We start from the raw sequence: 27,951 nt of genomic DNA on the forward strand, positions 1-27,951 counted from the left end.
GAGTGGGGAGTGAGGTCTCAGAGAAGGGGCGGGGCAGGACAAGGATGTTCAGTTTTCTGCTGTTAGAAAGTTGGCAACCCTAGTTAGGCCCCCGCACATGTGAGGGTTGCTGAATCCCTGAGGCTACAGTAGTGACAATGAAACAGCCACACTGTGTCACTGGCTTGTTGTGGAGAATTCCTTCTCTCCACCCCACCTTGTAACCACATGCACAGCCCTGTTAATTCTGCTTCTGTTTGCGAGAGTGAACATTTTCCCTTAGAAAAGGATTAGCTGAATTAATGGTGGGTAGGGAATTATTTTGGAGGTGCCCTATAACCTGAACCTCTGCCTTTGGCTAGGCATACTACTAAGTTACCACCGATTTAGGTTTAAAACAATAAGAAAAATATAACAAAGAACCCCTAAGTAATTGATGCTCCTTACAGTACAAAAATAAGCATCCACAGCACATTTATTTAATGCTTAAATTACTTCATATTTTCACATAACGTTAAAAGAAAATATATTTTCTCCCACATACAGTAACAGCAAACAAGTGCACTATTTCAAACATTAAAAATAATCTTCATCCAAATCTGTACAACAGATAAATAAAAATTATATCTACAATAGTTTGTGAAGAAGAAAACCAAAAAAATTCCCCCCAAACTCACTTTTTCTTACTTCCAACAATGGTATAGATGTAGGTTGTACATCCTGTCCATAGCAACTATCTTTACAGTGCTCAGCTATACCATGTCTTTCAATAAATCAGATGTACTGATCAGTGGCTAAGGATGACTTCCCAAACATTGGAAATAATGTCCAAAAAGAAAACACAACTGAGAAAATGTTGAGTATCTTTCCACAAGCTTGTTAATAAAACTAGGTGACATGCCCAAGGTTGTTGAATTAATGCATTAAAAGTTTATTCTTGAAACCTGTATTATCTTTTATCTTGCTATCTTCCTCTCATTACTGGTGCCACCATTCTTACAGAAATTGTTTTCTTTACTGGAACAAAATTTTGCAGCTTTTCTTTCACTGTCAGGAAAGTTTTCCAACAGACACAGGTGGCTTTGCAAGTTTGGACTCCACAGTTCAACTGAGATAACATCAGAAAATACATAAATATCAGACCACTTACTGTATAAATTAATATTCATATAGTTTTTCATTACATATAATTGCACATATGCTGAGAAAACAATTGTCGTATTCATTGAGTGCTAAACAGTAGCCACCAAAAGGAGGACTGAACAAAGATGCACATGAACCTCCAAGCATTATGTAAGCCAAAAAACGGTGAAGACTATTATTATGGTTCAGTGGAACAAAGGATCACCATAGTTCCACTGAATTTGCAGAATTTAAAATTACAACCTACCAGTTCTAATTTGCAGTGCTATTTCTTTCAGTTCTATGCTGTATGCAAAAGAAGGTTACATGATAAAGAAAAAAACCTTTGATTATTAGTTTGAATCACAGCAACAAAGGAAAGATACTGCTAAACAGGAATGAAAGAATTGGCTCTTCTAAACAATGAACCTCAACCTTATTTCATTGTTATTTTAAAAAGGGACCCATTGTCTGCAGTTGCCCAGAGTGCTAGTGAACCAATCTTTCCCATGCAGGCTGGCTCTCCATACCTTCACTGAAGACATTATTGTAAGATCTAACATGGCTCTAGCTCCCTAGGGAGACCTAGTTCAAGTCATGCACGATCTGGGGGTTCTGACATTGTTGTGCCCCTGCTATGCCCTTCTCTGTAAGATCTGAATACAGTAGATGTATGACTGGAAAAGGGTGGGAATTTTCCCAGCTTTTCAATATTCAGCTGAAATATTGTTTATCTTGGTTTTTTCAGTGGGGCTGTATTAATATTGTGAACTACAGAGACTTTGAAAGAGCAATAATAGGAAAATGCTGATGAAAAAGCAAACATACCTGTAGAAAATTCAAAAGAAAATTACTTATGCATTCCTAACAAATCCCACATTTCCTGAACTGAAGAATATTTCCTGAAAACTGTCTTCAGAAAAAAAAAAAAAAAAACACCTATGAAGTACTATGTAAACCTGGCTAGAATGTTACATGGAATCACTTTAAATTGAGAGGGTTTTGTTCAATGCATAAAGGGTTTCATATACTACATATTAGCTACACCCAAAATATTGATCCCTAAACAGTGAGTTAACACTCAGTTTAGAAAAATGACCCTGATTACCAGTAAGATAACTTCATTTTGAAATTAGCAAAAAATGACCATTAGCTAAAGATTACACATCAGGTCTGCTTTGTTGTTACAAAAAGTTTCTTGAGGAGAACAATTAAAGCATGTCTCATGTATACTGAAGTATGCTAGTAAATATCCACGAGTTAGGTGTATCAAGGTAAAGTTAATTCAGTAATCTCCAAATTATGCTGCCAAGCCACCCATTTCTCTTCTTCATGTTATATTTAAACAGATATGTAAATACATATCCAGTAGAAAAAAAACACTTGTTTTTCACATGCAGTTCTATACAGTGCATTCTTGTTTCTCGGGTTCCTTTGAGAAGAATATTACACACAAAATATGTACATTTTCATTATATACACATTCAATAGACTTCATTTAGATGTCCTTCTGCTGCTGCTTAGCACTGTACAAGTATTTTGTATCGCCAGTTAAATATTTTTCTTCAGGCAGACACAAAGTAAGCCGGAAGTAAGTTTTAAGGACTTCTTGAAGTTAATGCCTTGATTGATCTTAAATTGCTGACAAAAAGAGGAGTCCAGAAAAAAACCCAACTATACATAGCAGCCTTCTAAGCAGAGTCGCATTATCTTTAGGAACAACCATCTGTGCTAGATCGTTCGTGATCTGAGAAATTTCATGTGCCACACACACAAATATAAAAGTGCTGACAATTATGTTGAGCGTTGGATTTCCAGGAATGAGCACCAAGATCCCCTTCGTATCTGCTGCCAGCCAGATGTGGTATTGGCAGATGAACAGCTAGAAGGAAAATAGATTCAGTTTACAATTTTAAATATAAATAAGAATATAATTATTACTACTACATTAGCTAACATAGGGCTTACTCCTGTTAAAGGGGTAAACAGTGAGGTGGCAAAGTTTGCAGATGATACAAAATTACTTAAGATAGTTAAGGCCAAAGCAGACCGCGAAGAGTTACAAAGCAAACTCACAAAATTGGGTAACTGGGCAAGACAATGTCAGATGAAATTCAGTGTTGATAAATGCAAAGTACTGCACACTGGAAAACATAATCCCAACTGTACATACAAAATGATGGAATCTAAATTAGCTGTTACCACTCAACAAAGAAATCTTGAGTCACTGTGGATAGTTCTCTGAAAACATCTGCTCAATGTGCAATGGCTGTAAAAAAGCTAACCAAATGTTAGGTACCATTAAGAAAGAGATAGAAAGTAAGATAGGCAATATCACAATGCCACTATATAGATCCCTGGAACACCCACACCTTGAATACTACCTGCAGTTTTGGTTGGAAAAAGTACAGTGAAGGGCAACAAAAATGATTAAGGGTATGAAACAGCTTCTGTATGAGGAGAGATTAAGAAGACTGGGACTGTTCATCTTAGAAAAGAGATTGCTAAGGAGAGATATGATAGAGGGCTGTAAAATCATGAATGGTGTAGAGAAAGTGAATAAATAAGTGTTTTAACCCTTCACATAACACAAGAACCAGGGGTCATCCAATGAAATTAACTGGCACCAGATTTAAAACAAGTACTTCTTACAGTCAACCTGTAGAACTTGTTGCCAAATGCTGTGAAGGCCAACAGCATAATCGAGCTTAAAAAAAGGCTTACATAAGTTCATGGAGGACAGGTCCAGGGATAGCTATTAGCCAAGATGATCAGAGATGCAATCACATGCTTTGGATGTTCCTAAGCCTCTGACTGTCAAAAGCTGGGACTGGATGACAGGGGATGGATCACTCAATCATCCTGTTCTGTTCATTCCCTCTGAAGCATCTGGCACTGGCCACTCTCGGAAGACAGGATAGTGGGCTAGATGGACCATTGGTTTGACCCAGTAAGGCCATTCTTACATTCTTATGAGTATCAACTAAATATAAGGTGGGACAGATTATTAAGCATAAAGGGATAAAACATGATGAAAGAAACCACCCAAAATGAAGTGGCCAATTAACACCTCTGCAGTCATAGGACACAGGAGGGTTAGTAGGTTACAAATTGTTGGGAACTTAAATTCGTAACTCTGATAGACATTAAGGGCACACCTTCACGGGCAATGTTAAAGTGCTGCCACGAGTCGCGGCATAGCACTGGGAGAGAGCTCTCCCAGGGCTCTAAAAAAACCCTACATCTATGCGGGGCGTTTCTACCACGGTCTATACTGCCACGTTACAGCGCTGAAACTTGCAGCGCTTAAGGGGGTGGTTTTTCACACCCCAAGTGAGAAAGTTGCGGCGCTGTAAAGTGCCAGTGTAGACAAGCCCTAAAATCATAGTCTCAGAGACACTGGTTTATGGCTCATTACAACAAGTGGTAACCAACAACCCTCCTTTGACCTATGACTGAAGAGGTATTGACTGCCCACTTCATTATAAGTGGTTTCTTGCAACATGTTAAATGCTTACACTTAACAATGTCTCCCTAGTATTTAGCTGTGATACTCCGGTTACCTTTTTTACTATTTTACTATGTTTTTACTATTTATTCAGTTACACTACAGTGTATATTATAAACCCACCAGTTATAGATTTCTAAAATGAAACACCCTATTATTGCATTTATGATCACTCTACTTACCTCTAAAGAAATTCTGCCAAACCAGGCAAAAAATGAACTATATACAGAACGGGCATATCCAGGAATGTTCCTGATGAGCACGAAAGCTAAAATCTAAACAGAAAGAGATTCATGTGTGAAAAGTAATTGAAAATAGATTATGCATTATAACTCAGTAGGAAAATTAATTTAATAAAATATTTTTCCTATATATGTACATATTATAAACTTTAAAAATACATGCAGTATATACGTAATATAAGCACGTGCATAAATGTTTGCAGGATCAGGGCTACACCTTAATGGAGTAGAATCTCAGAGTTACAAACACCTCAGGAATGGAGGCTGTTCGTAACGCTGAACAAAGGCTGTTTTGGTTGTTCTTTCAAAAGTTTACAACAGAACATTGAATTAATGCAGCTCTGAAACTTTACTATGCAGAGGAAAAATGCTACTGTCCCCCCCCCCTTTTTTTTTTGAGTAATTTATATTTAACACAGGTCTGTACTATATTTGTTTTTTTGGGGGGTTTTTTTGGGGGGGGCAGGGGGGGTCCTCTGCCTCTCCCTGATTACATACTTCCGGTTCCAAATGAGGTGTGTGGTTGACTGGTCAGTTTGTAACTATGAAATTCTACTGTATATGAATTAGTATTCAGGTACTGTGTATGGCCATGAATGAGTATTTTAATTTTTATATATAAAGATATCTATATTTATTTTACACAAGGGTATATATGTAATGCATATATACATTTATACACACACACACACACAAACAAAAACACACACATACACAGATATGCACTACATATATACCCTCGTGTAAAATATATATAGAGATATCTTTATATATAAAAATTAAAATACGCATTCATATATCTATGTATGTGAATGTACACACATACTGATATAGCTACACTCTTACATTTATATACAGAATAGAATGAAAATGTGCTGATACAATAATGTGCTGTAAATAAAATGCTAAATTTTAAACTTTATATTACACAGGTCAAGGAAAAATAACCAGCAATGCAACAAACCCTTTTTTCACATTCATACATGAAAATGATGTTCATCAACTGATGTGAAGTGCTAAAAACATCAGAGACAGACTATATTATATTTTTTAATAGAATCTAGAGGAAAAGGAGCATAATTACCTGCACCACAGAAACAGAAGGATGCAGTTCATTGCACTCAGTTTTGTTTTTACAGCTACTAGCCCAGATAGAGTAGGTCTACAAGATATAAATATACATATCAGTCTGTTTGATGACTGTGCTTAAGAGATTTTAAAATGTTACAACAGGATAAAACATTGTAAAATATGTTAAAACAGCAGCGGTATGGTGTGAGGAGTCGATTCTTTACACTTTCTAGTTAGTTATGCATTTCTCAAACACGGTTTTGCAGCTGATGAATGCAATAATTATTTGTACTCTAAAATATAAAAAAGCCCAATGCTGACAATTGTATTAATCACACTTATACATTAGCTCATTTCTTGACTGTTTATACAGGTCATCTACCACACTATTCTTACTAAGATCATCCAAGATAATCAACTGGAGAAGCTGTAGTATTTAAATCTACAATAGAGTAAAAGGGAGGGAAAAAAAAGAGCCCAGTGAAGGTTTAGGATGGGTAGTAGCTATTTATACAAAATAGCGGAAATAAACTTCTGCAACCCAAGACCCTCTCTTATGAAATGTCCACTCATTACTACACAGGAACTTCTCCAGAAAGCTGACCGTCCTCAGGATGACTGTTTTAAATTTACAAAATTTCAGTTCATATTGTGGACTTACCAAAAAGCAAACTACAGAAATAAATAGTAAAACATTTGAAATTTTGTTGGAGAAGAGATGGTCTCCTTTCCCTTCCGAAAGCACCTGACGTTTTTGTAATGCCAGATAAATAGAAGCAAACAGCATCCCGTGAAAGACTACCTGCAAGAGAAAACTGAGGTAACTACTCACTCGTGGCAGTTAACAAACACAGGTAAAACCACCAAGGTAACAGGGTTGTTAAGACATTTGATCTAGGATGTTACTCCAGACTCCTCCACTAACATCAGGTTATGGTTCAGAGCCCTGCTGCTGCCGCCCGTTTTAAATTGTTTGGTGTTCTGGCACTTTAGAACGTCCCCGGAATGCAATGTATGCTTCACAAACTGCAACACCGGTGAGATTTGGAGCTTTGTTAAGTACACTGCTCTCCCTGGGGCACGCAAAAAATGTAAGCAGTTATTAAAATTGGCAGCAGAGGAAGAAGGTATGCCATTGATTGGTCCCAGACCGTGCACTCTGGAGCGGAAAGAAGAATCTGAAGACTGCTGCACCCAACCACAGCAGGCAAGACAATGCCTTTGGGAAGAGGTCAGAGGAAAAGTATGCTCGGGCCTCACATCCTCCCACTAACCAAACAAGATACAGGAGAGAACAGGCAGAAATTTCTCTCTCTACCAGCACACCACACTGTGAAGGAAGAAGAATGCCCTCTCGCAAAGCTATTTTAAAACACAGTATTCAAAACATATTTATAAACAATAAGATAAAAATTGCATCTCTACATAAAAGGTGAAATAAATTCTATATCAAGACCTTCTGATTTTAACAGCACAGAATATTCAAAAGGAACACTCCCATAGAAATGTCCTTCATTTATAAATTATGTTGTTTATATAATTAAAGTTTCTTTGGAGGTTCCTTTGGGTTTTTAAAAAAAGATTTACTATTTATTGCTGCAGTAATGTGAAATTTCAATTTCCTGCAGAATTTAGCCTTGAAGTGCCACAGAATTCAGTTGTCTCCCAGCAAAATTTAAGTCTGGGACAAGACAGAATATGCAGAGCTCTGATTATGGACACTTTATAGGCTCAGCATATAAACAAGTCAGCTTCCATCTTTTCTGCATGGCTTTGACAAATACTTGAAGTAAAAGTGGATGCTCCCTGGCCCTACAACAAACCATTGCCTGGAATTTCAGATTTATTTTTTCCAGGGGAAGAGGGAGAAGTAGATTCTAAAAGTTAAAATATGTTCAGGAATACTTCTTAAAACACAAGACCACAATTAATTTATGAAAGGATTACATACATAGCGGTCTAACTTCCACCTAAACCACCACTCATAGACATTTCCATTCAGCTCAAAACATGTGGACAATGGCCAAAGAGAAAAAATCTTCTCAAATACACCCTGCAAAATACAAACATGGCAAGAATGTTAACATTGACTTCAACCCCATTTCATAAATTTAATTCATTTCATTATATTTTAATACCATCATACCAGTACTAAATCAGTTTAATTGGCCTCACCTAAAAATAAAGTCAACAGGACTTGTGCATACTCTGCCCCTTTCAAGATAAGGCCCAGAATACTTATGTCAGTTAATGTTGGTTTAATAGTTCAATTTTCACATAAATTAATTTTAAAGAAGCTAGGACATTTGTCTACACTGCCTATGTCATGTTCTACCAGATAGACGCCACAGCCTGAAACAAATTCCTTCCTTAAAAAAACAAAAACAAAAAAATCCCTGAAATGAGTGCAGATAAATTTTTGAACGGCAAGAACACTACAGATGTAGAGTTAAGCTGCAGCATACTTCCCACTCCCTACATTTAATTTAAACACTACATATTCTCAGATATGGAAGAAGTAAAAATGTGTTGTTTCATATTATCTAATTGAATGAAACTATTTTAATAGAAGTGTTAGATATACACATCTGGTACTCACTAGACAATATCCCCAAGTTGCTGCCTGACTCCCTCTTCCTTAAACACAAATTAGAAACACTCACCTTGTTATTCTGTGTGCCTCTGACTGTATCATGATATACTGTACAGTATTTCCTAATCCTCCCTCCCTATCTGTAGTCAGTTCAGTTCTCAGCAGCCAGAAGGAATTAATTCATGGTCTCCTTCTCAGAGATCATTGTTCATACCCCTCCATGAATTAGCTTGCAGAAAGCGTTCCTCCAACTGTGGGGAAGAAGGTGGCCAGCCTACCATTCCTCCAGGAGATTAAAATCTTTACTAATGACCAGAAGTGGTTGAAAAGGAGCAGAATTACCTGAAAGTATTCCTGAATTTTATTTTTCTGATCAACTTAAAGGGTAGTTGAAGTTTTCTGAAAATTCCAAATTTCAACTAAAAATGTGTTAAACATTTGCCCCACATTTTTCAATCAGCTGTACCAGTGAATAATCTTGTTTCAATCATTCTGAGGAGCTGGAGTTTTAAGATTATTCCAATGTTATTGGGACCTATTTTAAATGTGTCAGAGTATGACATATTGTGTTAGATTGCAAGCTCTTTGGAGAAGAGATTGTAATTTTGTTCTCTGTTTCCACAGAACCTAGCTCAGTGGGATCCTGGTCCATGACTTAGGTGCTCTGTTGATACAAATAAATAATAATTTGAATATTTCTGCAGATAGATGTTATTCTCTATGACAGAAGTGCTCTGAAAGGCATCTGACATTTCCCTCTAATTTCCCATTGATAAAAGCATCTACCATCTTTCCTCTCACCACTCCATTTTGGACTCCATTTGTGGGCTTAAACGGAGACAATCAGCTATGTGTTGGGAGACGTAAATGAAAGCTTTACAGAAAAGTTGAGTACTTCAGGGTTTAATACTAATGGGAGTTGGTGGGTTTTTGTTTTTGTTTACTTAGTAAGGAGCAAATTCTGCCCTTCATTCCGTACCCTGTACATGATACACTATGTGATAAGTCATGCATTTGGCATGAAATTCACACGGATACAGAAGATCTACACAAAGCCTATGTATTACTTACATGCCACTTAAATCTTCAACAATAGATCTTAAGTGGTACATAAATCTTGTCCTGGAAATCCGCACCGGCATGAATTTAAATCCATGAGAAACGGACATCCTCCAAAGAGTGCAAACCTTCCTGTTTCCAAAGTTTCCAATAGACAAATGGCAACCAAAATTAGGCCTTCCATGTAGGGTCATGGGGGCTGGGGAAAAACCCTAACAGAAGTTATATACGTTGGTGTTAATTTTCCAATGACTTCTGTGACACATTTGCTTGGTTTCTATGTCAAAGTGAGATGTCTTTTTAAATTTAGATTTTTATCTATTTTCAATTGTAGGAAATGAAGTGAAGAAAAAGGAAATCTTTCTAAACCTTTCTACTACGTCTCAATCTGGCATCTGAAAGTCAAACTGTTCTTTGATTTATACATCGCTCATCACTGACAAAATTTCTGGCATCAGGATTTAGCTGACAATTTTGTTGATTTGCATGAGAAAACAGAATGCAGCTTGCTCTTCTGCAACTATACTGGCCGTAAGAGCTAACAGCTCAACCTTCCCCCCATCCCCAATAAATTAGCCAGACAGGCCCTGAAAGATAAATATAAAGCTGATCTCTCAATTTACATAACATTTTAGGAAAAAACAATTAATTTTAAAAGTGTTGTGAGAAACAAACAAAAATGTAGGATACTGAAAATTCCAGCCACACATAAAATCAGATATGAAAAGGAGGTATTTAAATATTCAATTTTTCTCCCTGTACTCTCCTATATAGTAACAGAAAACTGGTCATAATGTTCGATTCTGAGTGGCTTTCCAAATTGAATACACAGGCTACTATTAATTCTAAGGATGCAAATAAGTATAATTTACAAACCTGAGAATTTGCTAGAAAATATATACACATAAGTAAGGAAATTAGTTTCAGCAGTAAGCCAAAGTGCCAGAAGCAGTTCCCTGTGGGAGAATTGAAAAAATCAATGAGTATCTGGCTGTTATTTTTCAAAACAAAAAATAATGATACATTTAATAAGAAGTCAGTAGCTGTGACACACAGATATCCTTTATAATTTAATATGTATATTGTCCAGGTATTAGCCAGTCACAATTTGCCATTATCCAAACATTTTAATTGGGTGATTTTGCTTTCTTTCATATAAAGTAAAATCCACACTTCAAACATTCACAATAATAAATTCACACCATTTAACCCTACAAAAGCAAATACTGCTTTAAAGACTCAGTTTTGACAGACACTCAGCCTGGGAATTTTTAATTTTAGTTACACGTTAAAAATCTAAGAGCAGTTACATAAAATGAGTGTATATTTAAACTGTGAGTCAGGAGTGAGGTACTATGAGGCACATCTAATTTTGCTCCTCATAAGCTGAACTGGTCAGTTGAGGAGCTGTATCTTGCCAAGGCTAGCCAAAAGGAACAGCTTCCCCAGGCTGCTGGTTGACACTGTTTTGATCCCACAACTCAGCTGTACAGTGGAGAATGGCTCTCACTCCTGCTTCAAAGATTGGAAGTGGGCAACAGGCACAGAGCTGAAGGAAAGTGGTCATTGAAAGGAGCTTTCAGGAAGTAGTGCTGCGAGGTCCACAGTGGGACTTCTGTTGCACAGTGCACATGAGGAACGAGGAGCTGTTTGTAAGAGAAATATCAGAGTGCTACATATAACCTTGTGAGCTGGTTGTCCGTGCTTTAAAATTAACATTAAACATTCTGGACATCGTGTCAAAGTACAGGCCAATTACCAGTTCTGTAGTATGTATTCCAAATATATGTTTAAAGTGCTCCACTATCAAAAATGCAATCTACACAATTGGAATATTACACCATTAATACATGAGGGAAGAAGTTACTCACCTTGTGCAGTAACAATGGTTCTTTGAGATGTGTCCCCCTATGGGTGCTCCACTGTAGGTATATGTGCATCCCTGCGCTTCTGATCAGAGATCTTTGATAGCAGTGTCCATTTGGCCTGCACATGCTCTCTTTCCTCCTTGTGCTCTGCTTCGAGGCTAATTAGTGCTGCGCAGGCCAACCATGCTCAGTTCCTTCTCTACCACGGAGTCCCTATCAAGAGCTCCGAACTGGAGGAGAGGAGGGTGGGTTCCGGAGCACCCAAAGTGAGACACATCGTGAAGAACCATTGTTACTGCACAAGGTGAGTAACTACTTCTTCTTCAAGTAGTGTCCCTATGGGTGCTCCACTGTAGGTGACCCCCGAGCAGTATCCCTAATGGAAGGTTGGGGCTTCGAAGTTGAGTCTGTTATGGATAATACTGCTGAGCTGAAGCTAGCATCAGAAGCAGAGTCCCCAATAATCATACAGTATTCTGCGAAGGTATGTACAGACGCCCAGGTGGCTGGCTCTGCAGATTTCTGAGATAGGGACATTCTTGAAGAAAGCAACAGAGGAAGAAACAGACCTCACGTTGTGTGTGTGAATTCCAGGTGGAGACATTATGTTGCGAACATGATAGCAGAGCTTAATATAGTTTGAGACTCACTTAGAGAGCCTCTGGGGTGATATTTCTATGCCTTTAGACCTTTCCTCAATGGAAAGGAAGAGTTTGGGAGATTTCTTAAAAGTCTTTGTCCTGTCCAGGTTGAAGACCAGAACTCTCCTAACATCTAGCATGTGCACTACGGCCTCTCTGTTATAACAGTGAGGCTTAGGATAAGAGGTTGGGAGATGAACTGGTTGGTTCATGTGAAAAAAATGAGGACAATTTAGGAATAAACTTTGAGTGTGGTCTGAGAATAACCTTGTTGTGAAAGAATTCTGTAAAGGGAGGGGGGTGTCGTAAGTGCAGCTATTTCCCCTATTCTCCTAGCTGACATGATGGCCATGAGAAATGCGGTCTTCATTGGGGTAAGTGAACAAGGGTGGCTTAATCTTTAAAACTAGATTTAGGTCCCATGCTGGAGTGGGACATCTGGGCTGGGGAAAGAGGTTCGTTATGCCATTGAGGAATCTCTTTGTGATTGGGTGTGAGAAAACTCTTGTGGATGGAAAATCACTATGGCTGCCGCATGTACCTTGAGCAAACTGAGGGATAGCCTTGTTTTTTTAAGAGTCAGTATGTAGTCTAACACCACAGGGAGAGTAGCATGTCAGGATAATTTGCCTGGAATCACAGCAAACCTGAAACCTGGACCACTTCTGCAGGTAAGTATGACGGGTAGCCGATTACCGACTGTAGTAACACTTTCTGTACCTCCTCAGAGCAGGTGCGCTCTATGCGTTGGAACCAAGAAAGAGCCAAGCCTTGAGCCGGAGTATCCACAGGTTGGGATGGAGAGTGTCTCCTTTGTTCTGTGAGAGGAAGTAAGTAGTGGGTTGAAGAGAGATGGGTGGACACATCACCAGCTGTGACAGGTACGAAAACCATGTCTGTCCCGGCCAGATGGGAGCAATCAGTAGAACTTTTGGTTTTTCTCTTTTTATTTTCAACAGGACCTTCAACAACAGAGGGAACAGGGGAAAGGCAAAAAGAAGGCTGTCATCCCATGGAAGAAGGAAAACGTCCCCTGAGTGCTGTCCGAGGCCGGTCCTAGAGCAGCAGTGTGTGCATTTCCTGTTCAGATAAGTAGCGAACAAGTGTATTGATTGAATATGCTGTGAAGTACTGCTGGGTTCAGTTCCCACTCGTGGTTGCATGAGAACATGCAATTGAGACTGTCTGCTGTTGTGTTCTGCACTCCCAGTACGTAGGCTGTTGATATTAGAACATATTGGCAAATGTTCCACAGCTTTAGTGCTTCTGTGCAGAGAGAGGATGATCTGGCATCTCCCTGATGATTTATGTAGTACACGCATGCAATGTTATTGGTCATGACCTTTCCGTGTGTACTTCTGATCAGTGGGAGAAAGTGAGTGCAAGCATTCCTGACCGCCCTGAGTTTGAAGAGGTTGATGTGGAGAGTCATTTCTACGGGCGACCATTTGCCCTGAGTTGTGAGGTTGTTGAGGTGTGCACCTCAACCCCTGAAGGAAGTGTCCATAGTGAGAATTGATGTCAGAGGAGGCTAAGTGAACAGGACCTCTGTACAAACATTTCCTGCAGCTTTCCACCAATCCAGAAAGTGTTTGACCCTGGAAGGCATTGAGAGAGGTTTGTCTAACCTCTGCGTGGCCTGTAAACCGAGCTGCACCATGTCTGCAGACACCTCATGTGCAGTCTGGCATGAGATATTACAAACTTACCGGCGACTATGTGCCCCAGAAGCAGGAAGCAATGTCTGGCAGAAGTCTGAAGGCTGGCTTGAACTGTCTCTCTAAGCATGGACAGTCTGTGAAATCTGTGTTGTAGAAAGAGCGCGCTCACTTGCAGCGAGTCAAGGTCGGCTCCCATAAACTCCAGGCGTTGTTCCGGAATTACGGTCAATGTTTGGATGTTGATTTGCAGGCCCAGGTTTGTGAATACATCCATAGTTCTGTGGGTGGCACATAGAACTTCTTCTAAGAAGTGGGCCCTCAGGAGGCAGTCATCCAAGTATGGGTAGATCATGATCTCCTGGGTATGTAGGTGAGCCACCACTACAGAAAGGATCTTGGACAATACTCTGGAAACCAACAAGAGGCCAAAAAGGAGTACTCTGTACTAGTCCTGACTCAGAGTAAATCTGAGATACTGACCCTACCATCTCACAGATGATTCATGGAAATACGCGTCTTGGTGGTCCAGGGCTGAGAACCAATCTCCCTGTTCCAGAGATGGAATAATCGCTGTTAGCGTGACCATCTTGGATTTTTGGGCCTTGAAGTATTTGTTCAATGCCTTGAGGTCCAGTATGGGTCTCCAACCTCCCTTTTTCTTGGGGACCAGGAAATAGAGCTTAAAACCCTTTGGCATGGAGATGTAGAGGGACAGGTTCTATGGCTCCTGGTTGGAGGACGTGATCTATCTCCTGTTGCAACAATCTCTCATGAGAAGGATCCCTGAAGAGGGATGGGAAAGGGGATGGAGATGGAGTGGATCGAATACCCATTGGAAATAGCCTCCAAAATCCATCTGTCGGATGTCATGTGTTTCCAGTTGTGGTGGAACAAAACAAGGCAATGTCCAAAGGGATGCAATGGGTTGGGAAGTGGCAGCTGATGTTGAAGGGAGTGGCCTCGAAAAGGATGTCAGAACTGATGTTTTGAAGTGACAGACTCCGATGTTGAAGATTGAGGCCTGACTGTTTGTGTCTCTAGAATCTGGATTTCTTTCTCTGTGGGTTTTAGTAGTGTTGTGATGGGAACTGTGGTGCACGCAATTTGCGAGAAGACTGAGGACTAAATTTTCTCTTTTGTCTGGTTTTATAGATCTCCAGTGACTGAAGTTTGGCTCTGGAATCCCTAAGTGTCTGGAAAGATGCACTGTTCTCCTCAGCAAACAACTCAGAGCCATGGAAGGAGCAGTCTTAAATAGTTGTTTGCACCTCCTTTGGGAAACCTGAAAGCTGCAACCGCGAAGCTCTTTGCATAACAACTGCTTCTGAGATGGACTGGGTCACTATATCAGCTGTGTCAAGCACTGCCTGGAGTGCTGTTTTGACCACCAACTGCCCTTCATTGATAATGGCTCAAAATTGTTCCCATTATGATTCATTATGAGATGGTCAATAAAGATGTTAAGTTTGGTATAGTTCATGTAATCATATTTTGCTGTTAAGGCCTGGTAGTTTGCAATACTAAATTGTAGAGTAGCAGAAGAGTAGGCCTTTCATCCAGATGAGTCGAGGTGCTTCCAATCCCTATCATAAGGGGTGGAGGACTTTGAATGGTGTTGCCAGCCGCAGGAGTTCACTGCATCTGTCACAATGGAATTAGGCGGAGAGTGGGGAAAAAGTAAATTCTGTATTCCTGGTGTTGCCCTGAATTTAAGGGGTGTGTATACCCCAGAATGTAATCAGGTTAACTGCAGCCATATTATGTGCATTCAGCCACCCTGAATTAATGAAATAAAACACCACATAGTTATGGGTTAATTTGAAGACAGGGTTTTAGAAGCAAGGTCATATCTAGCTGGCAGTTTCTGCTAATCAGAATAAAAAAGGGGAACAGACAAGTAAACAACTAAAACTAAAAATCTTAATTTAAAAAAACAAATTTAAACACCTCTATTATTAAAAATGTATTAAGAATAAAAAAAAACAGTAAAAATCATTATAACCTATGTTTTATAAAAATTAGTTATAAAAAATTACTTAATAAAATGTATTTTAAAACAATCCTCTAAAGCAGTGGTTCCCAAATTTGTTCTGCCGCTTGTGCAGGGAAAGCCCCTGCCGGGCCAGGCTGGTTTGTTTACCTGCAATTGCGGCTCCCAGTGGCGGTGGTTTGCTGATCCAGGCCAATGGGAGCTGCTGGAAGCAGCAGCCAGTACGTCCCTCGGCCCATGCCGCTTCCAGCAGCTCCCATTGACCTGGAGCAGCAAACCGCGGCCTTTGGGAGCCGCAATCGGCCGAACCTGGGGACGCAGCAGGTAAACAAACCGGCCCGGTAGGGCTTTCCCTGCACAAGCGGCGGAACAAGTTTGGGAACCACTGCTCTAAAGCCATCTTAAAAAACATTTTTCCTGACTCCCTTTCTCCCTGATGGGTAAACAACTGTCCACAGAAAACCTGCTGTTATTTACTTAATACTATTCCAAATATTAAATATCTAAAATGTTCTAAATCTATTGCTTATGTTTATATGTGCTTAAATCTACTAAACTGCCGTTTTAAAGAAAGCACGTTGCATAAATCTTATCAAACAAAATTGCTGTGTTCCTATTAATTTATTCCTAACACTGCCTAAAATAAAATAATTAAGTTGCCCCTGTCAAAAGCTCTAAAGACACCAGATAACACTGGGAGGTACATAATATTTTTTTATTGGCCCATTTGCATGTTGGTGTGGCCGATACTGGCGTCTGCATATAAGCTTAGCTGGGTCCAACAGCATCTCGTTGATGGGGAGCTTTATCCTGGAGAAGGAGGACAACGAGAAGGTATGTAAAATATCCAGCAAATTATGGTGAGTGTTTTTTACCTCCTTGAGAAATATCTGTAAGGTATCTGCCATCCTCTTAGGCCTTGTCTACATCTACACTACACAGTTTTATTGACAAAAGTGAGGTTACAAAAAACACAAACTAGCTAAGAAAGAATGTCTAAAGAGTAAAGTATCCGTGAATGGACTCCTAATTGCTCTGTCTCTAGCCAGGGATGGTTGAGAAGGAACTGAGGGTCATTCGCCCACGCAGAGCTAATTAGCCTCAAGGCAAAGCATGAGGAGGAGAGAGCGCATGTACATGCTGAACGAACACTGCTACCGAAGATCTCTGATCAGAAGTGTAGGGATGCACCTACACCTACAGTGAAGCAACACTACTCGAAGAAGAAGGGGTGGAGAATCTAAGTTGTGGTTGTACATAGAGTCTTTACTCTCCAGGTCACTGGGTTCTAATCTAGGTGAGGTAAATGATCTACAAAAACAGTTACCACATGACAGCTCTTCACTGAGCTATAGTATATGAAACAAGCTGGTGGTATCACTTCAAGTTTCTAAAGAACAAGCATCCACATTACAAGAAATAATGCATTTAACACCACTTGACAATCTCAGAAAAGGGATCATACACTGTAGCAGCCAGGAGACCCCTACTGGGTAAGAGATAACAAAATTCATCCCTCACGAAGAGGGTTGAGGTACATTGGCAGCACAGACTAGGGGAAGTTCGCAATACTGTTGCTCATGCTGTCCGTTTTCTGTGGACAAAGTATTTTTCTAGAGGACTAACTTGAGTTTGTAAGGTAGAAAATACACTATGCCATTCCCTCTCAAAGTTCCACAATGAAGAATGGTTGGGAATATATAGTTCTGAATTTCATTCCACTTTTTAAAAAGTGAGCTTTTGTAAATAAAAGGAAAAACCATAGACAACATAAAACTCTGATTTCAGATTCTGAATACAGGTATAGCAATCTAGGAGCAAGTTCATATGGGGTTTTTAGCTTGCATTCAGCAACTGTTTGTTTCTTTCAGTGTTCGCCAAACATAATTTTCAAAAACTCAGAAATATAATTCAGATTCCAACCAATTTAAGCAAGGATACAGTTCAAACACTTGATGTGTTTTGTTGAGAACTACAGCAAGTGAAAACACTCTCTCCAAGTTTAGTGGACAGTGGTTTAACATATTTATAGAATTTACTTCTACATTATTCACATATCCAAATAAAGACAAACATACTAGCTATCAAGTTTTGTATAGGATTGTAATTGTGTAGATTATCATGTAAACACCTTTAAAGTAGAAGGAAAGAAACAAAATTTATTTTACCGTTTGCTTTCTTCTGGACTATCTGAGGCCATACAGCTAATGTAGCATAGATGATCATAAACCAGACAGTGACTAGTGGAACAAAGTAGTAAAATTGGTAAGGTCGATCCATCACTATACATAACACCACAACCAGGAAATTGAGACGAAATAAAACCTGTGGGTGGTTGGGATGAGAAGGAAGAGAGAAGTGTTTTTTTCATTTAGGATTACCATCAAACTGGGGTTTTCTTTAACATTATACAAATTATATAAATATTATTCATATCAATTTAAACACCTACAATATTACCTTTCTTGAAATTTGAATGGCTGTCTCAATAAGCAGTTCAAACTTTAGCAAAGAAATAGAGCTGAATGATTGTAGTTTGTTGTTTGAACCAAGATACCACTTGATACCAACAGGGTGAGCCAGTCACATATTTTAAAAATGTATAGTGTGCTCCCTCACATTAACTGGGCAAAAAATGCTACAACACGTTTTCTCCAGTTGTCCTTATATTGGAACAATTGTTATGAACAACAGTGGACTTTGAGATATTCTCTTTTCAAAATGAAACGGTAATTAATAAATCTGGTAGAAGACCTGGCAGAGGTGATAGCTAGGGGCTTGAGACCGGAATGGACATTCCTGGACCAGACCATGAAGTGGAGAGGGTTAAAGGTGCAGTACCCTGAAGCTGTGACAGGGCCGAATAAGCACTCATTTGAGTGAAGCAGCCATTCCACCATCCTTTAGGGGAGCATTAATGATCTCAACTAAAACACCCAATACCTTTCTTTTTTATTTTACTAATGACGAGGGAGGTCATAAGTCCAAAATGCATACAACAGCTTAAAGCTTCCAGAACTTAATTGAATGAAAAGAGCTGTAGTTCAAATCAGAGATGACAGTAGTTTGTCCCATCCAAAGCAAGACCTGCAGTCTTGGAAGCAGGCAATCCAATGTGCTGGAGTGCTGAATTCAATTGCTCTTATCCACAGAGAAAGAAAAACTCCTTAAAACATAAAGGCCCATTGGTGTCAATTGGCAAAGGCTTCACACTGTTCTTTACAAACAACAACTGTCTCAGACCCCACAAACTCACTACACCTAATACCCCACCTTCATGGTAATTATCCATAAAGCGTAACATGCGAGACCTCTACAACAAGTTTGTAATGTACCAATACTCATTAATGAGACGTACTAATTAATGTACTCAATACTCATTGTGAGATCTGTGTACAGGTGTGTGTCACCTGGTACCCCAAAGCAACACCCCCACATTTACCATGGTGATATAATTATATGTTTTATACAAAGTATGCCTTGTGATATATCATTTTAAAAGTTTCAGAGTAACAGCCGTGTTAGTCTGTATTCGCAAAAAAAAAGGAGTACTTGTGGCACCTTAGAGACTAACCAATTTATTTGAGCATAAGCTTTCGTGAGCTACAGCTCACTTCATGCATCCGATGAAGTGAGCTGTAGCTCACGAAAGCTTATGCTCAAATAAATTGGTTAGTCTCTAAGGTGCCACAAGTACTCCTTTTCATTTTAAAAGTATTGATCTGTTGAACATTAATATCCTGTTAGATTGTATGTGCTATAATTGTATGGGAAGTTATGAAGTTTTATTATGTGTGTTACTGTAATATGTTGTAAGGTTGGGAACACTCATAACCAACCCTTCAGGTACAACAATGGAGCAGCCAGACACTGATAATGGCCCGTTAAGGGGAATACACATTCACAAGGACTACCCTGGGAATTGTATAAAATGGAGACCTCTCAGAGAGAGCATGTAAACAATAGAGACTGTTTGACTCACATCATAGCAAAAGATCTTTTCAGCAAGCTGGAGGAACCAATAAAGGAGGGGAAGTGACATCATCATTTAGCCTGTCTCCCTCCTCCCCCACCCCAACTCAATACCTGGAAACACATCTGGAGAACAAAGTCTGATCTGGGGAGGTGGTCCCTGGCTGGAAAGGAGGGTCCCAGCTTGCGTATTAAGGAACTATACCATCAGGGTAAGACGCTGTTTGATTTAAATCCTGTCTAGTTTATGGAACTCAGATTATGATTTAATGTTTTATCTCTTAGGTAACCTACTTTTATCTATATTGCTTACTACTTACAATCACTTAAAATCTACTTTTCTGCTTTATATTTTACCTAAAACAGTGGGTTTTGCTTGAAATGCATGGGAAATCTGCTCAGGAACAAAAACTGGTATATGTCCTCTTCACATTGAGGGAGGGGTGGACTGGGTAATAAACTTACACTGGTCAGGCTTCTGACCAGGGCAAGATGGTACAGCTCTGGGGTCCTGGTCTGGGGAGCTGTGGGGAATTCGCTGGAGCCTTTCTATTGTTGATTCATGAGTGGCTGGCAAAAGCATTCATGCAACTCGGCAGGGTGTGTCCCTGACTGTGGATGTCTGTGTAAGTGCAGTACCTGGAAGGGCTTGCAGCTTGTCACAGCATCACAGTGTGACAGGTAGCCCAGGTTGGTGAGACAGAGGCTAAGGGCTCAGTGGTACCCCGTTTCCAAGCTGCACCGCAGGAAATCCATCACAAGGTGATATTTAAGTAATAATATAAACACATAAAAATTATTCCCTTCTGGTTTTGGAGTGAAAATGAGTCACCAGGAAATATGTCTGGGTGATCACCCGCCAAGGCTAGCTGGTTATGGCTAGATGATTACTCAACTGTGTACCTTTGCACCAACATTGACAAGTCAACGGAAAACCACATAAGACTCACTATAAACATTGAAACCACTTGGAAGTGAAAAGGAACAATATGACAGTGAAGAAATTGCCCTGTCTGTGAATACAGACAAAAAACTTATTTGGTATATCTCAGCGTGGATCCATTCACTGAGGAGGTACCTTGTTAAGTGAGGGAGCTTCATAAAGACTGGGTCCTAGCTCCTTGTTTAAGTGCTGCAAAAGACTGAACTTTAGTAGTTATCTTTCCTATCTAATAATGAGTGTAGGCCCTAGTTCACATTTTACAATTTTATTTTATATGCAACCATTCTATTAGAATGTTATTCTTAAATAAATCTCATTTCTGTTTACTATAATCAAACTCAAGTGCTATGTGTGACACAGGAGTGTTGGTCTAAGGTAAAACTGTTAAACTGGGGTACACTCTTCCTTTGGGAACAGAGGATCTGGGATTTCTGTGGGTATCTAGTGATCAGGGACTGGTTAACATAGGGGGACAATCTGAAGGGATCCATGGACTGGGGTACATCTACTGTCAGCCTGCAGGGCAAATGCAGGACTGGTATAGCTCACAGGAGAGTACTTGAGCGGCTGACAGGCTGTTTGTGTGAGGGAGCTAACACTCAGTTTGCACAGGCAAGAATTCCTCCCACTGGAGGCAGGTGGCAACATGGTGGCTCACAGCCCCGGTTGCTCTAAAAAGCATCACACTCTTCACAGTGAGAAAAATTTGATTTTGTTTCCAGGCAGTACATCCTGGATTCACCAAACATTTATCTATTTGTATAAGAGCCAACAGAAAAATGCTCTAGTAGTATGTAAATAGAATCTCCACATTAAACAGACAAGATGGGGGGATGGGTTGGGGAAAGAAAGATTCAAAATGGATAATCTAGATAAAGTTTGTTTCAGTCTTGCCTTTTCATAATATTACATTGGTTTATGTTCACCACTAGTTATTGTGCCCAATTTCTGATGAAAACATTAAGAATGATTATTTTTCACCTCAGCCACATTCTAATGAGTTACCAGCCTTCCCTCTAAAAATTTTCATTATGTTTGTATTAGATAGACTAGATTGATCAGGCTACATTAAATAGACCAGATTAGAGAGAGACAGAGACAATGATCAGTTTGTTATGAATATCAACCAAAATAATTTTAACCTCAGATAATTTAGTGAGTAGAGAGAGATCTGAACTTGGAAATATTTTTATATACATCAGTGAAAGATTTATTCTTACCTGACACACTCTATACAATCCAAAGTCTCCTTTGAGCCAAAAGTATGAAAAATGCCCATAACCTGTTTGGAACAGATATGCAGCAACCAGAACCCGAACGTGCATATACACAGGCAAAAACTGTTGAGAAAAATAATTTATCTTTTACAGAGGGCCACAGAAGCTCTCTCTCGCTCTCTTTTTTTAAACATTATTAATTGCAAATAAGTTTGGAGACAAGAGGACAAAGTTCTGTATTTTAGGCTTGTTGTGTTTTTGTTTCATAAAACTTTGTGTCATTGTAAACCAACTATAACAAAAGAAAGAAATTTTATGACCTACTTACTACTACTTAAAGTGATTCTCTTTTGACCTAGCTTCTCTCAAATTGTAAAATCTGAATAAATTTCTTACAACTGTATCAACAACTCTACTTTCTTGTGTGTCTATAACGGGATTAAAAGGGAAAAAAAAAAGTGTTATTGAGAGTTTGCCCTTTAACAGTTTCAACTCCCAAAACACAAAAAAGCTGTCTCCAGTAACTTTTTGTAATTAAGTTAATACAGTCTTCTACAATGAGAAAATAATTCCCCTTCACTGGATATACCAGGAAACAAAACAAAACAAAACAGTATAGCCCCATTGATATCTTAACTTATTGAAGAAAATGATATAAATGAGGCCTCACAACAATTATGTCTTTGAAATCAAAGATTAAACAAGGAGCATAATGTGAACTGTTTATGATACTCAAGTCTAATAAATGCTTGGATATTTTAACTTCTGTATCTTGGCGGTAAATGGCAGAAGCTTATTTTTCCTTTAAGCATTGAATCCAAATCACATTACTTAAAAAAAATAATAATTCAATTCAAATCACTTACAGTGCTTGCTCCAGAGATATGATAAATCAAAATAACAAGCTGCATCCAGCCTTTCCATTCATCTGTCTGCTCTCTATTTAACATCTTAGTCTATGCAAAACAAAACAAGAATGTTGCTATTCCCAAAAGTACAACGAACATCTACAAAATGAGGAGAAAAAGTTCAAAACAATAAACCACTTTATGGGCAGTTGGATCTAAGAAGAAAAACTTCTACACTAATGACATTTATAAAGTTCACTGTGTATTAGATGTTGCTCCACAAATCAATGCTCATCTACTAGTTTGAACTAGGATTTGACTCTGATGCATTATGGCCAGTTGATGGATGAACGCTACCAATAGCTGCACCCACAAAAATGCTTTAGCCAATGCACTTGCAAAAATGTCCTTTTGCACCTAATTACCAGTTTGTGTAAAATTACTGAATTACCACATGCAACTATATATTTTGTGAGTGCATCAGCAATATCTTTTTGAAAATTTGACCTGTAATGTTTTAGTAAATAAAAATGAATTCACTTACAATCCTGAACTGGGAAATGACACCAGCATGATCTTTACCTCTTTGGTGTTTTCGGTATAAAATACCCCCAAAACCAGGATGTAGATGATTGGTATGAAGAAAGATGAATGTGTATAAAATTTGTTTTCCTTCATGAATAGATTTGCTCTGTCACACAGATAGAAATAGGCCATGATTAGACCCAGCTTGCAGAAGGAGTGTAACAGCGTCTCGAGTGTAGAAACAGGAGACGTATTGGTGACAGGTTTTTTCTCCTCTCCACTTTCCATATCGGTGCATGGCTTGTTTTTTCGATGATTATTACGATAAATAAAACTGAGAATTAAATATCCAATAATGGACAAAGCAAAAAAGCAAAAAGCTAGCTTCTGTATCAGTGTGAGGGGAGGTTGAGGCTGGCAGCAGGAACCATCAATGGGCTTCAAAATCTTATTGCAGTAGACGTTCATAAGAATCATTGCACTCTGTCAAAGAAACAAGTAACTAGCTATCAAACATTCTCAGCATAAGTTTTCTTCAAATAGCTTTACTAATATTTCGCAGTAGTAAAGATTTCCCCTATCATTTTATATTTAAGCACTTCATATATGAGCACACAGGTAGTTACACACAAATTCCAGGATTAAAATAACCCATATCAAAAGAGCTAAGTCAATATTTTTAAGAGTCCTGATGTAAACAAACAGCTTTAATTTTTATTATTGATTTTGGAAAATCAACAAGAACCAAAATCACGAGCTGGAGCACAACCCAAATAAGTAGACCTGAGAAGGTCTGCTGTGGAGGGTGTGGAAATGTAACACTTCTACCCCAAACTGTGGAATGGCAGCAAAACTGCTTTGCAAACATTACTGCAGACTCAGTGTTGCAGTAACCCATGCAGCTTGCCAGCTGACCTGCACAGACATGGATCCAATAACCCACCTTCTGCCTATCTATTACCCTGCCCCCAAACCACAAACTTCCTCCATGTTGTGCTGCAGGGAGCCTCTACAGAGATTTATATAGGATGATGATCCCCTGAAAGGGTTCTCCACATCCCCCCAGCCTCTGCCATAACAGAATTACTACTAATACGCTGAGGATCTTGCACGCTCACAAAAGGCGAGATTTAGGATTTAGCCCTGAGAGCAGCTCTCCAAAAAGCTGCAACTGTCATTCATTCATGCAGAGGAAAGTAACAAATTTGCAGCTTGGATTTCTCAGGATCTGAAGGATCTAGTGATGGTCTCAAATAGTGCTTAACACACAGGAGAAACCACGTTTTTTAAACAGCTACATAGTTACTTACAAAATGGCAAGTAGCATCTTGTAAAATTTGTTTTGCAAGGTCCCAAAAGATACAATTTCATCTGCTGGGGTCTTGCAAACAATTTCCTGGAAAACTCTTGTATGTCATTTTTAAGACTACAATCAGCAAGGGACACCAAAGTTCATACTACCTGCCATTACGAGTACAACATGTTCAATTAAAATCTTGCTCCATTATTAATTCTTTGTTATGTTGACTAATAATGAAAGTACTCACTGTTTCTCTGCTTGATTCTGGGAGATGCAGGCCATCTGAAGATTGCATGATAGTTTCTTGTGCTATGAGCTTAGAAACACTGAACACTTTAACTTTAGCTTTGGAATTTCTGGAGCTGCTGTTCAGAATACTGACTGCAGCTTCATTGTAAGCATCTATTTTCTCATTAGTGATCATTTTCCTACTGTCACTCAACATATCTTCATAAACAGGATCTGAATTTAAAAGAATGTTAAGCTTTATTAAAAAAATCAATCATAATCACTCAAATTCTATAGACTATATTCATCCTAAAAGATTAATCATAATTTTTCAGTGCTACACCATTAATTAACGTTAAAAAATTAACGTTTTACCATTTGTATTATAATCCTTGTTTTTTTTAAATGAGGTTTAAGCCCAATAGTTCACTGTAATCTTCAAACTGGCATACAAGAATTTAGTTTGGGAGCAAGTTTTCCTAAAACCTCTCAGAACATGTATTTAGTCATCTGATAAAGAAGAGATTTTCTCTTCTCAAATACTCTTGCACATTCCAATGAACCCACATCAACATTAGTTTGGGATTTTTTTTTTTTTAAAGCCTAACTCTGCTTGTTCAGAATTCGTAATGTTGAATATGTCAACTGAACGTTAGAATGGGCACATCAACCATCAATACAGCTAAGGTTACATAAGTATTTACATTCTAATCTAAAAATCCAGAAACATCAAAATTAAAACAGGACTAGCTACCTTAATTCTGTCCCCGCATATTCATTACATCACTATCTTTAAATTCATGATCAAACACTAGTTCTCAATTCAATACATCACACTACTTTTCCTATAACCTTAAAAACACACTAAAATACTTATATTTTTCATACCTCTATACTTGTGCTATTTTCATAGTCCATTATACCTTTATTGATATTGAATTTTTATACATGTTCTCCAAGTATATATTTTAATGTAATATATCACTTTTTTCCAATTAGCAGCACAGCTGGATGGAGTTCAGGATATGAGGCACTTAACTGAACTAATGTAGATGGCCTTTGTATTTCTGCATAATTTTCACTACTACTTTATGACATACTGAAACTGTAAAATGTTGGGCAAGAATTGGTTATTTTGTATGTTTTCATACAAAAGAAGCAGGTCAGGCACAAGTTGAAGGTTCAAGATTTGAAGGACCCTATTAAGTGTGACCACTTCCAAGCAGTCTTAGAAGAAAAGCTCCCATCAGAGTTTCCAGAAGAAATTGAGGAACATTGGAGCCAGCTGAAAGCAGTAATCATCAATGCCAGTGAGGAAAACATAGGCTACCAAACCATAAAACATCAGGACTGGTTTGATGAGAATGATGCTGAAATTGAGCAACTCATAAATGAGGAGAATGACATTTTGTCCTTGGCAAAACAACATAAATTGTAATATAAAGAGAGAAGCCCATGCCAAGGTGATGGTGGAAGTACAACATAAAACCAGAGAACTCAAGAACAAATGGTGAACTGAGAAAGCACAAGAACTCCAACAACTCGCGGACATCCACAATACATGTGGATTCTTTAGTGCCACCAAGGCTGTTTATGGGCCAATTTGTCATGGTATGAATCGTCTTCGCTCTATGGACGGAAGCACACTTCTGAAGGACAACGAAGCCATCAATTCTCGCTGGAAAGAACATTTTGAAGATCTCTTTAACCATAATTCTATGGTTGCAGATTAAGTCCTTGAGCAAATCCCTCAACAACCATTTAGGGATGAGCTCGGAGACCCTCCCAATTTGTAAAAGGTACACAATGCTACCAAGCAGAACAACAACAACAAGGCAGCAGGTCTAGATAGGATCCCCGCTGAAATCTTTAAAACGGTGGACCAGAGCTAATTCGGCAGCTTTACCTGCTTATCCTTAAAATCTGGATAAAGAAGGAAACACTCAGTGAAATGAGGGATGCCCTGATTGTCCCCCTCTTCAAGAAAGGGGATAAAGTGGATTGTGGAAACTATCGTGGTATCTCCCTCCTAACCATTGCAGGCAAAGTTCTAGCATGGATCCTTGCAACCCGCCTTCTGCCTGTCAGAAGAAATTTTACCAGAGTCATAGAGTGGTTTCCGACCATGTTGTGGAACAGCAGATATGATATTCACAGCACAGCAGCTGCAAGAAAAGTGTCGGGAGCAAAACCGACTGCCGTACATGGCTTTTATTGATCTAACTAAAGCCTTTCATTCAGTCAATCACCGTGATCTCTGGACTGTACTTTCTAAGATTGGATGTCCTTATAAATACATCAATGTCCTAAAATTGCTTTATAATAACATGAAAGCGACTGTTTTGAGCAGCAATGGCTCCCAGAGTGAACCTTTCAAAATACAAACAGGAGTCAAACAGGGCTGTATCATCGCTCCAACCAAGTTTGCGTTTTTTATGGTCGTCATTCTTTACCTAATTGCTGGGAAGTTTACAGCTGGCATTGAAACCATTTACAGAATGGTTGGAAAGCTGTTCAGGCTTAGCAGCCTGAAAGCCAAAACTAAGATTTCCACAACATCTACTGTGGAACTTCATTATGCTGATGACATTATGCTGATGACAGGGTTTTTGAAGATCACGACATTCGAACAGACATCAAGCTTCTTGTTTATCAAGCCATTATTCTCCCAACCCTGTTGTATAGGTCCAAAACTTGGACAACCTATAGACATCACTTGAAAGTCCTTGAGAGGCACCATCAACGCTACCTTCGTAAGATTCTGAAGATCAAATGGGAAGACAGGCGCACCAATATTAGTGTCCTGGAAGAGGCGAAGACCACCAGTATCGAGGCAATGATCATCCGTCAGCAATTCCACTGGACTGATCACATTGTCCGGATGCCAGACCATCGCCTCCCAAAACAGGTCCTGTTCTCTCAGCTGAAAGAAGGGTACCATAACGTGGGTGGACAATGGAAGCGTTATAAGGACTTGCTGAAGGACAAGCTAAAAATGTGTAATATTGACAATTGACACTTGGGAGACGCTTGCCCAGGATCACTTAAAATGGAGTGAAGTCCTAAGTGATGGTCCCCTGCATTTTGAACTTGCTCACCGTCAAGCTGAAGAGGACAAGAGGCACAGGAAGAAGGAGAGACTGGTTTCCAGTCATGGTCAACAGCCTCCTGTTGAGCCTGAAAA

General features: G+C 39.0%; 1 protein-coding gene across 1 annotated transcript in view; it reads right to left on the minus strand.

Moving 5' to 3' along the window:
• Positions 1-454: 454 nt before the first annotated feature.
• Positions 455-27,951, minus strand: part of CASD1 (CAS1 domain containing 1) — a 60,696-nt gene continuing 33,199 nt past the window's right edge. The window contains exons 8-18 of the mRNA XM_084621073.1: positions 24,787-25,001; positions 23,297-23,722; positions 22,733-22,822; positions 21,870-21,989; positions 17,903-18,059; positions 10,451-10,530; positions 7,874-7,975; positions 6,584-6,724; positions 5,936-6,013; positions 4,792-4,884; positions 455-2,983 (exon numbers count right to left, since the gene is read on the minus strand). Of these exons, the coding sequence (XP_084477199.1) occupies positions 2,735-2,983; positions 4,792-4,884; positions 5,936-6,013; positions 6,584-6,724; positions 7,874-7,975; positions 10,451-10,530; positions 17,903-18,059; positions 21,870-21,989; positions 22,733-22,822; positions 23,297-23,722; positions 24,787-25,001 (1,751 nt within the window). The 3' untranslated portion in view covers positions 455-2,734. The remainder of the gene's footprint in view (positions 2,984-4,791; positions 4,885-5,935; positions 6,014-6,583; positions 6,725-7,873; positions 7,976-10,450; positions 10,531-17,902; positions 18,060-21,869; positions 21,990-22,732; positions 22,823-23,296; positions 23,723-24,786; positions 25,002-27,951) is intronic.

Source organism: Lepidochelys olivacea, assembly GCF_965140295.1.
Source record: "Lepidochelys olivacea isolate rLepOli2 genome assembly, chromosome: 2".
Classification (NCBI taxonomy): Eukaryota; Metazoa; Chordata; order Testudines; family Cheloniidae; genus Lepidochelys; species Lepidochelys olivacea.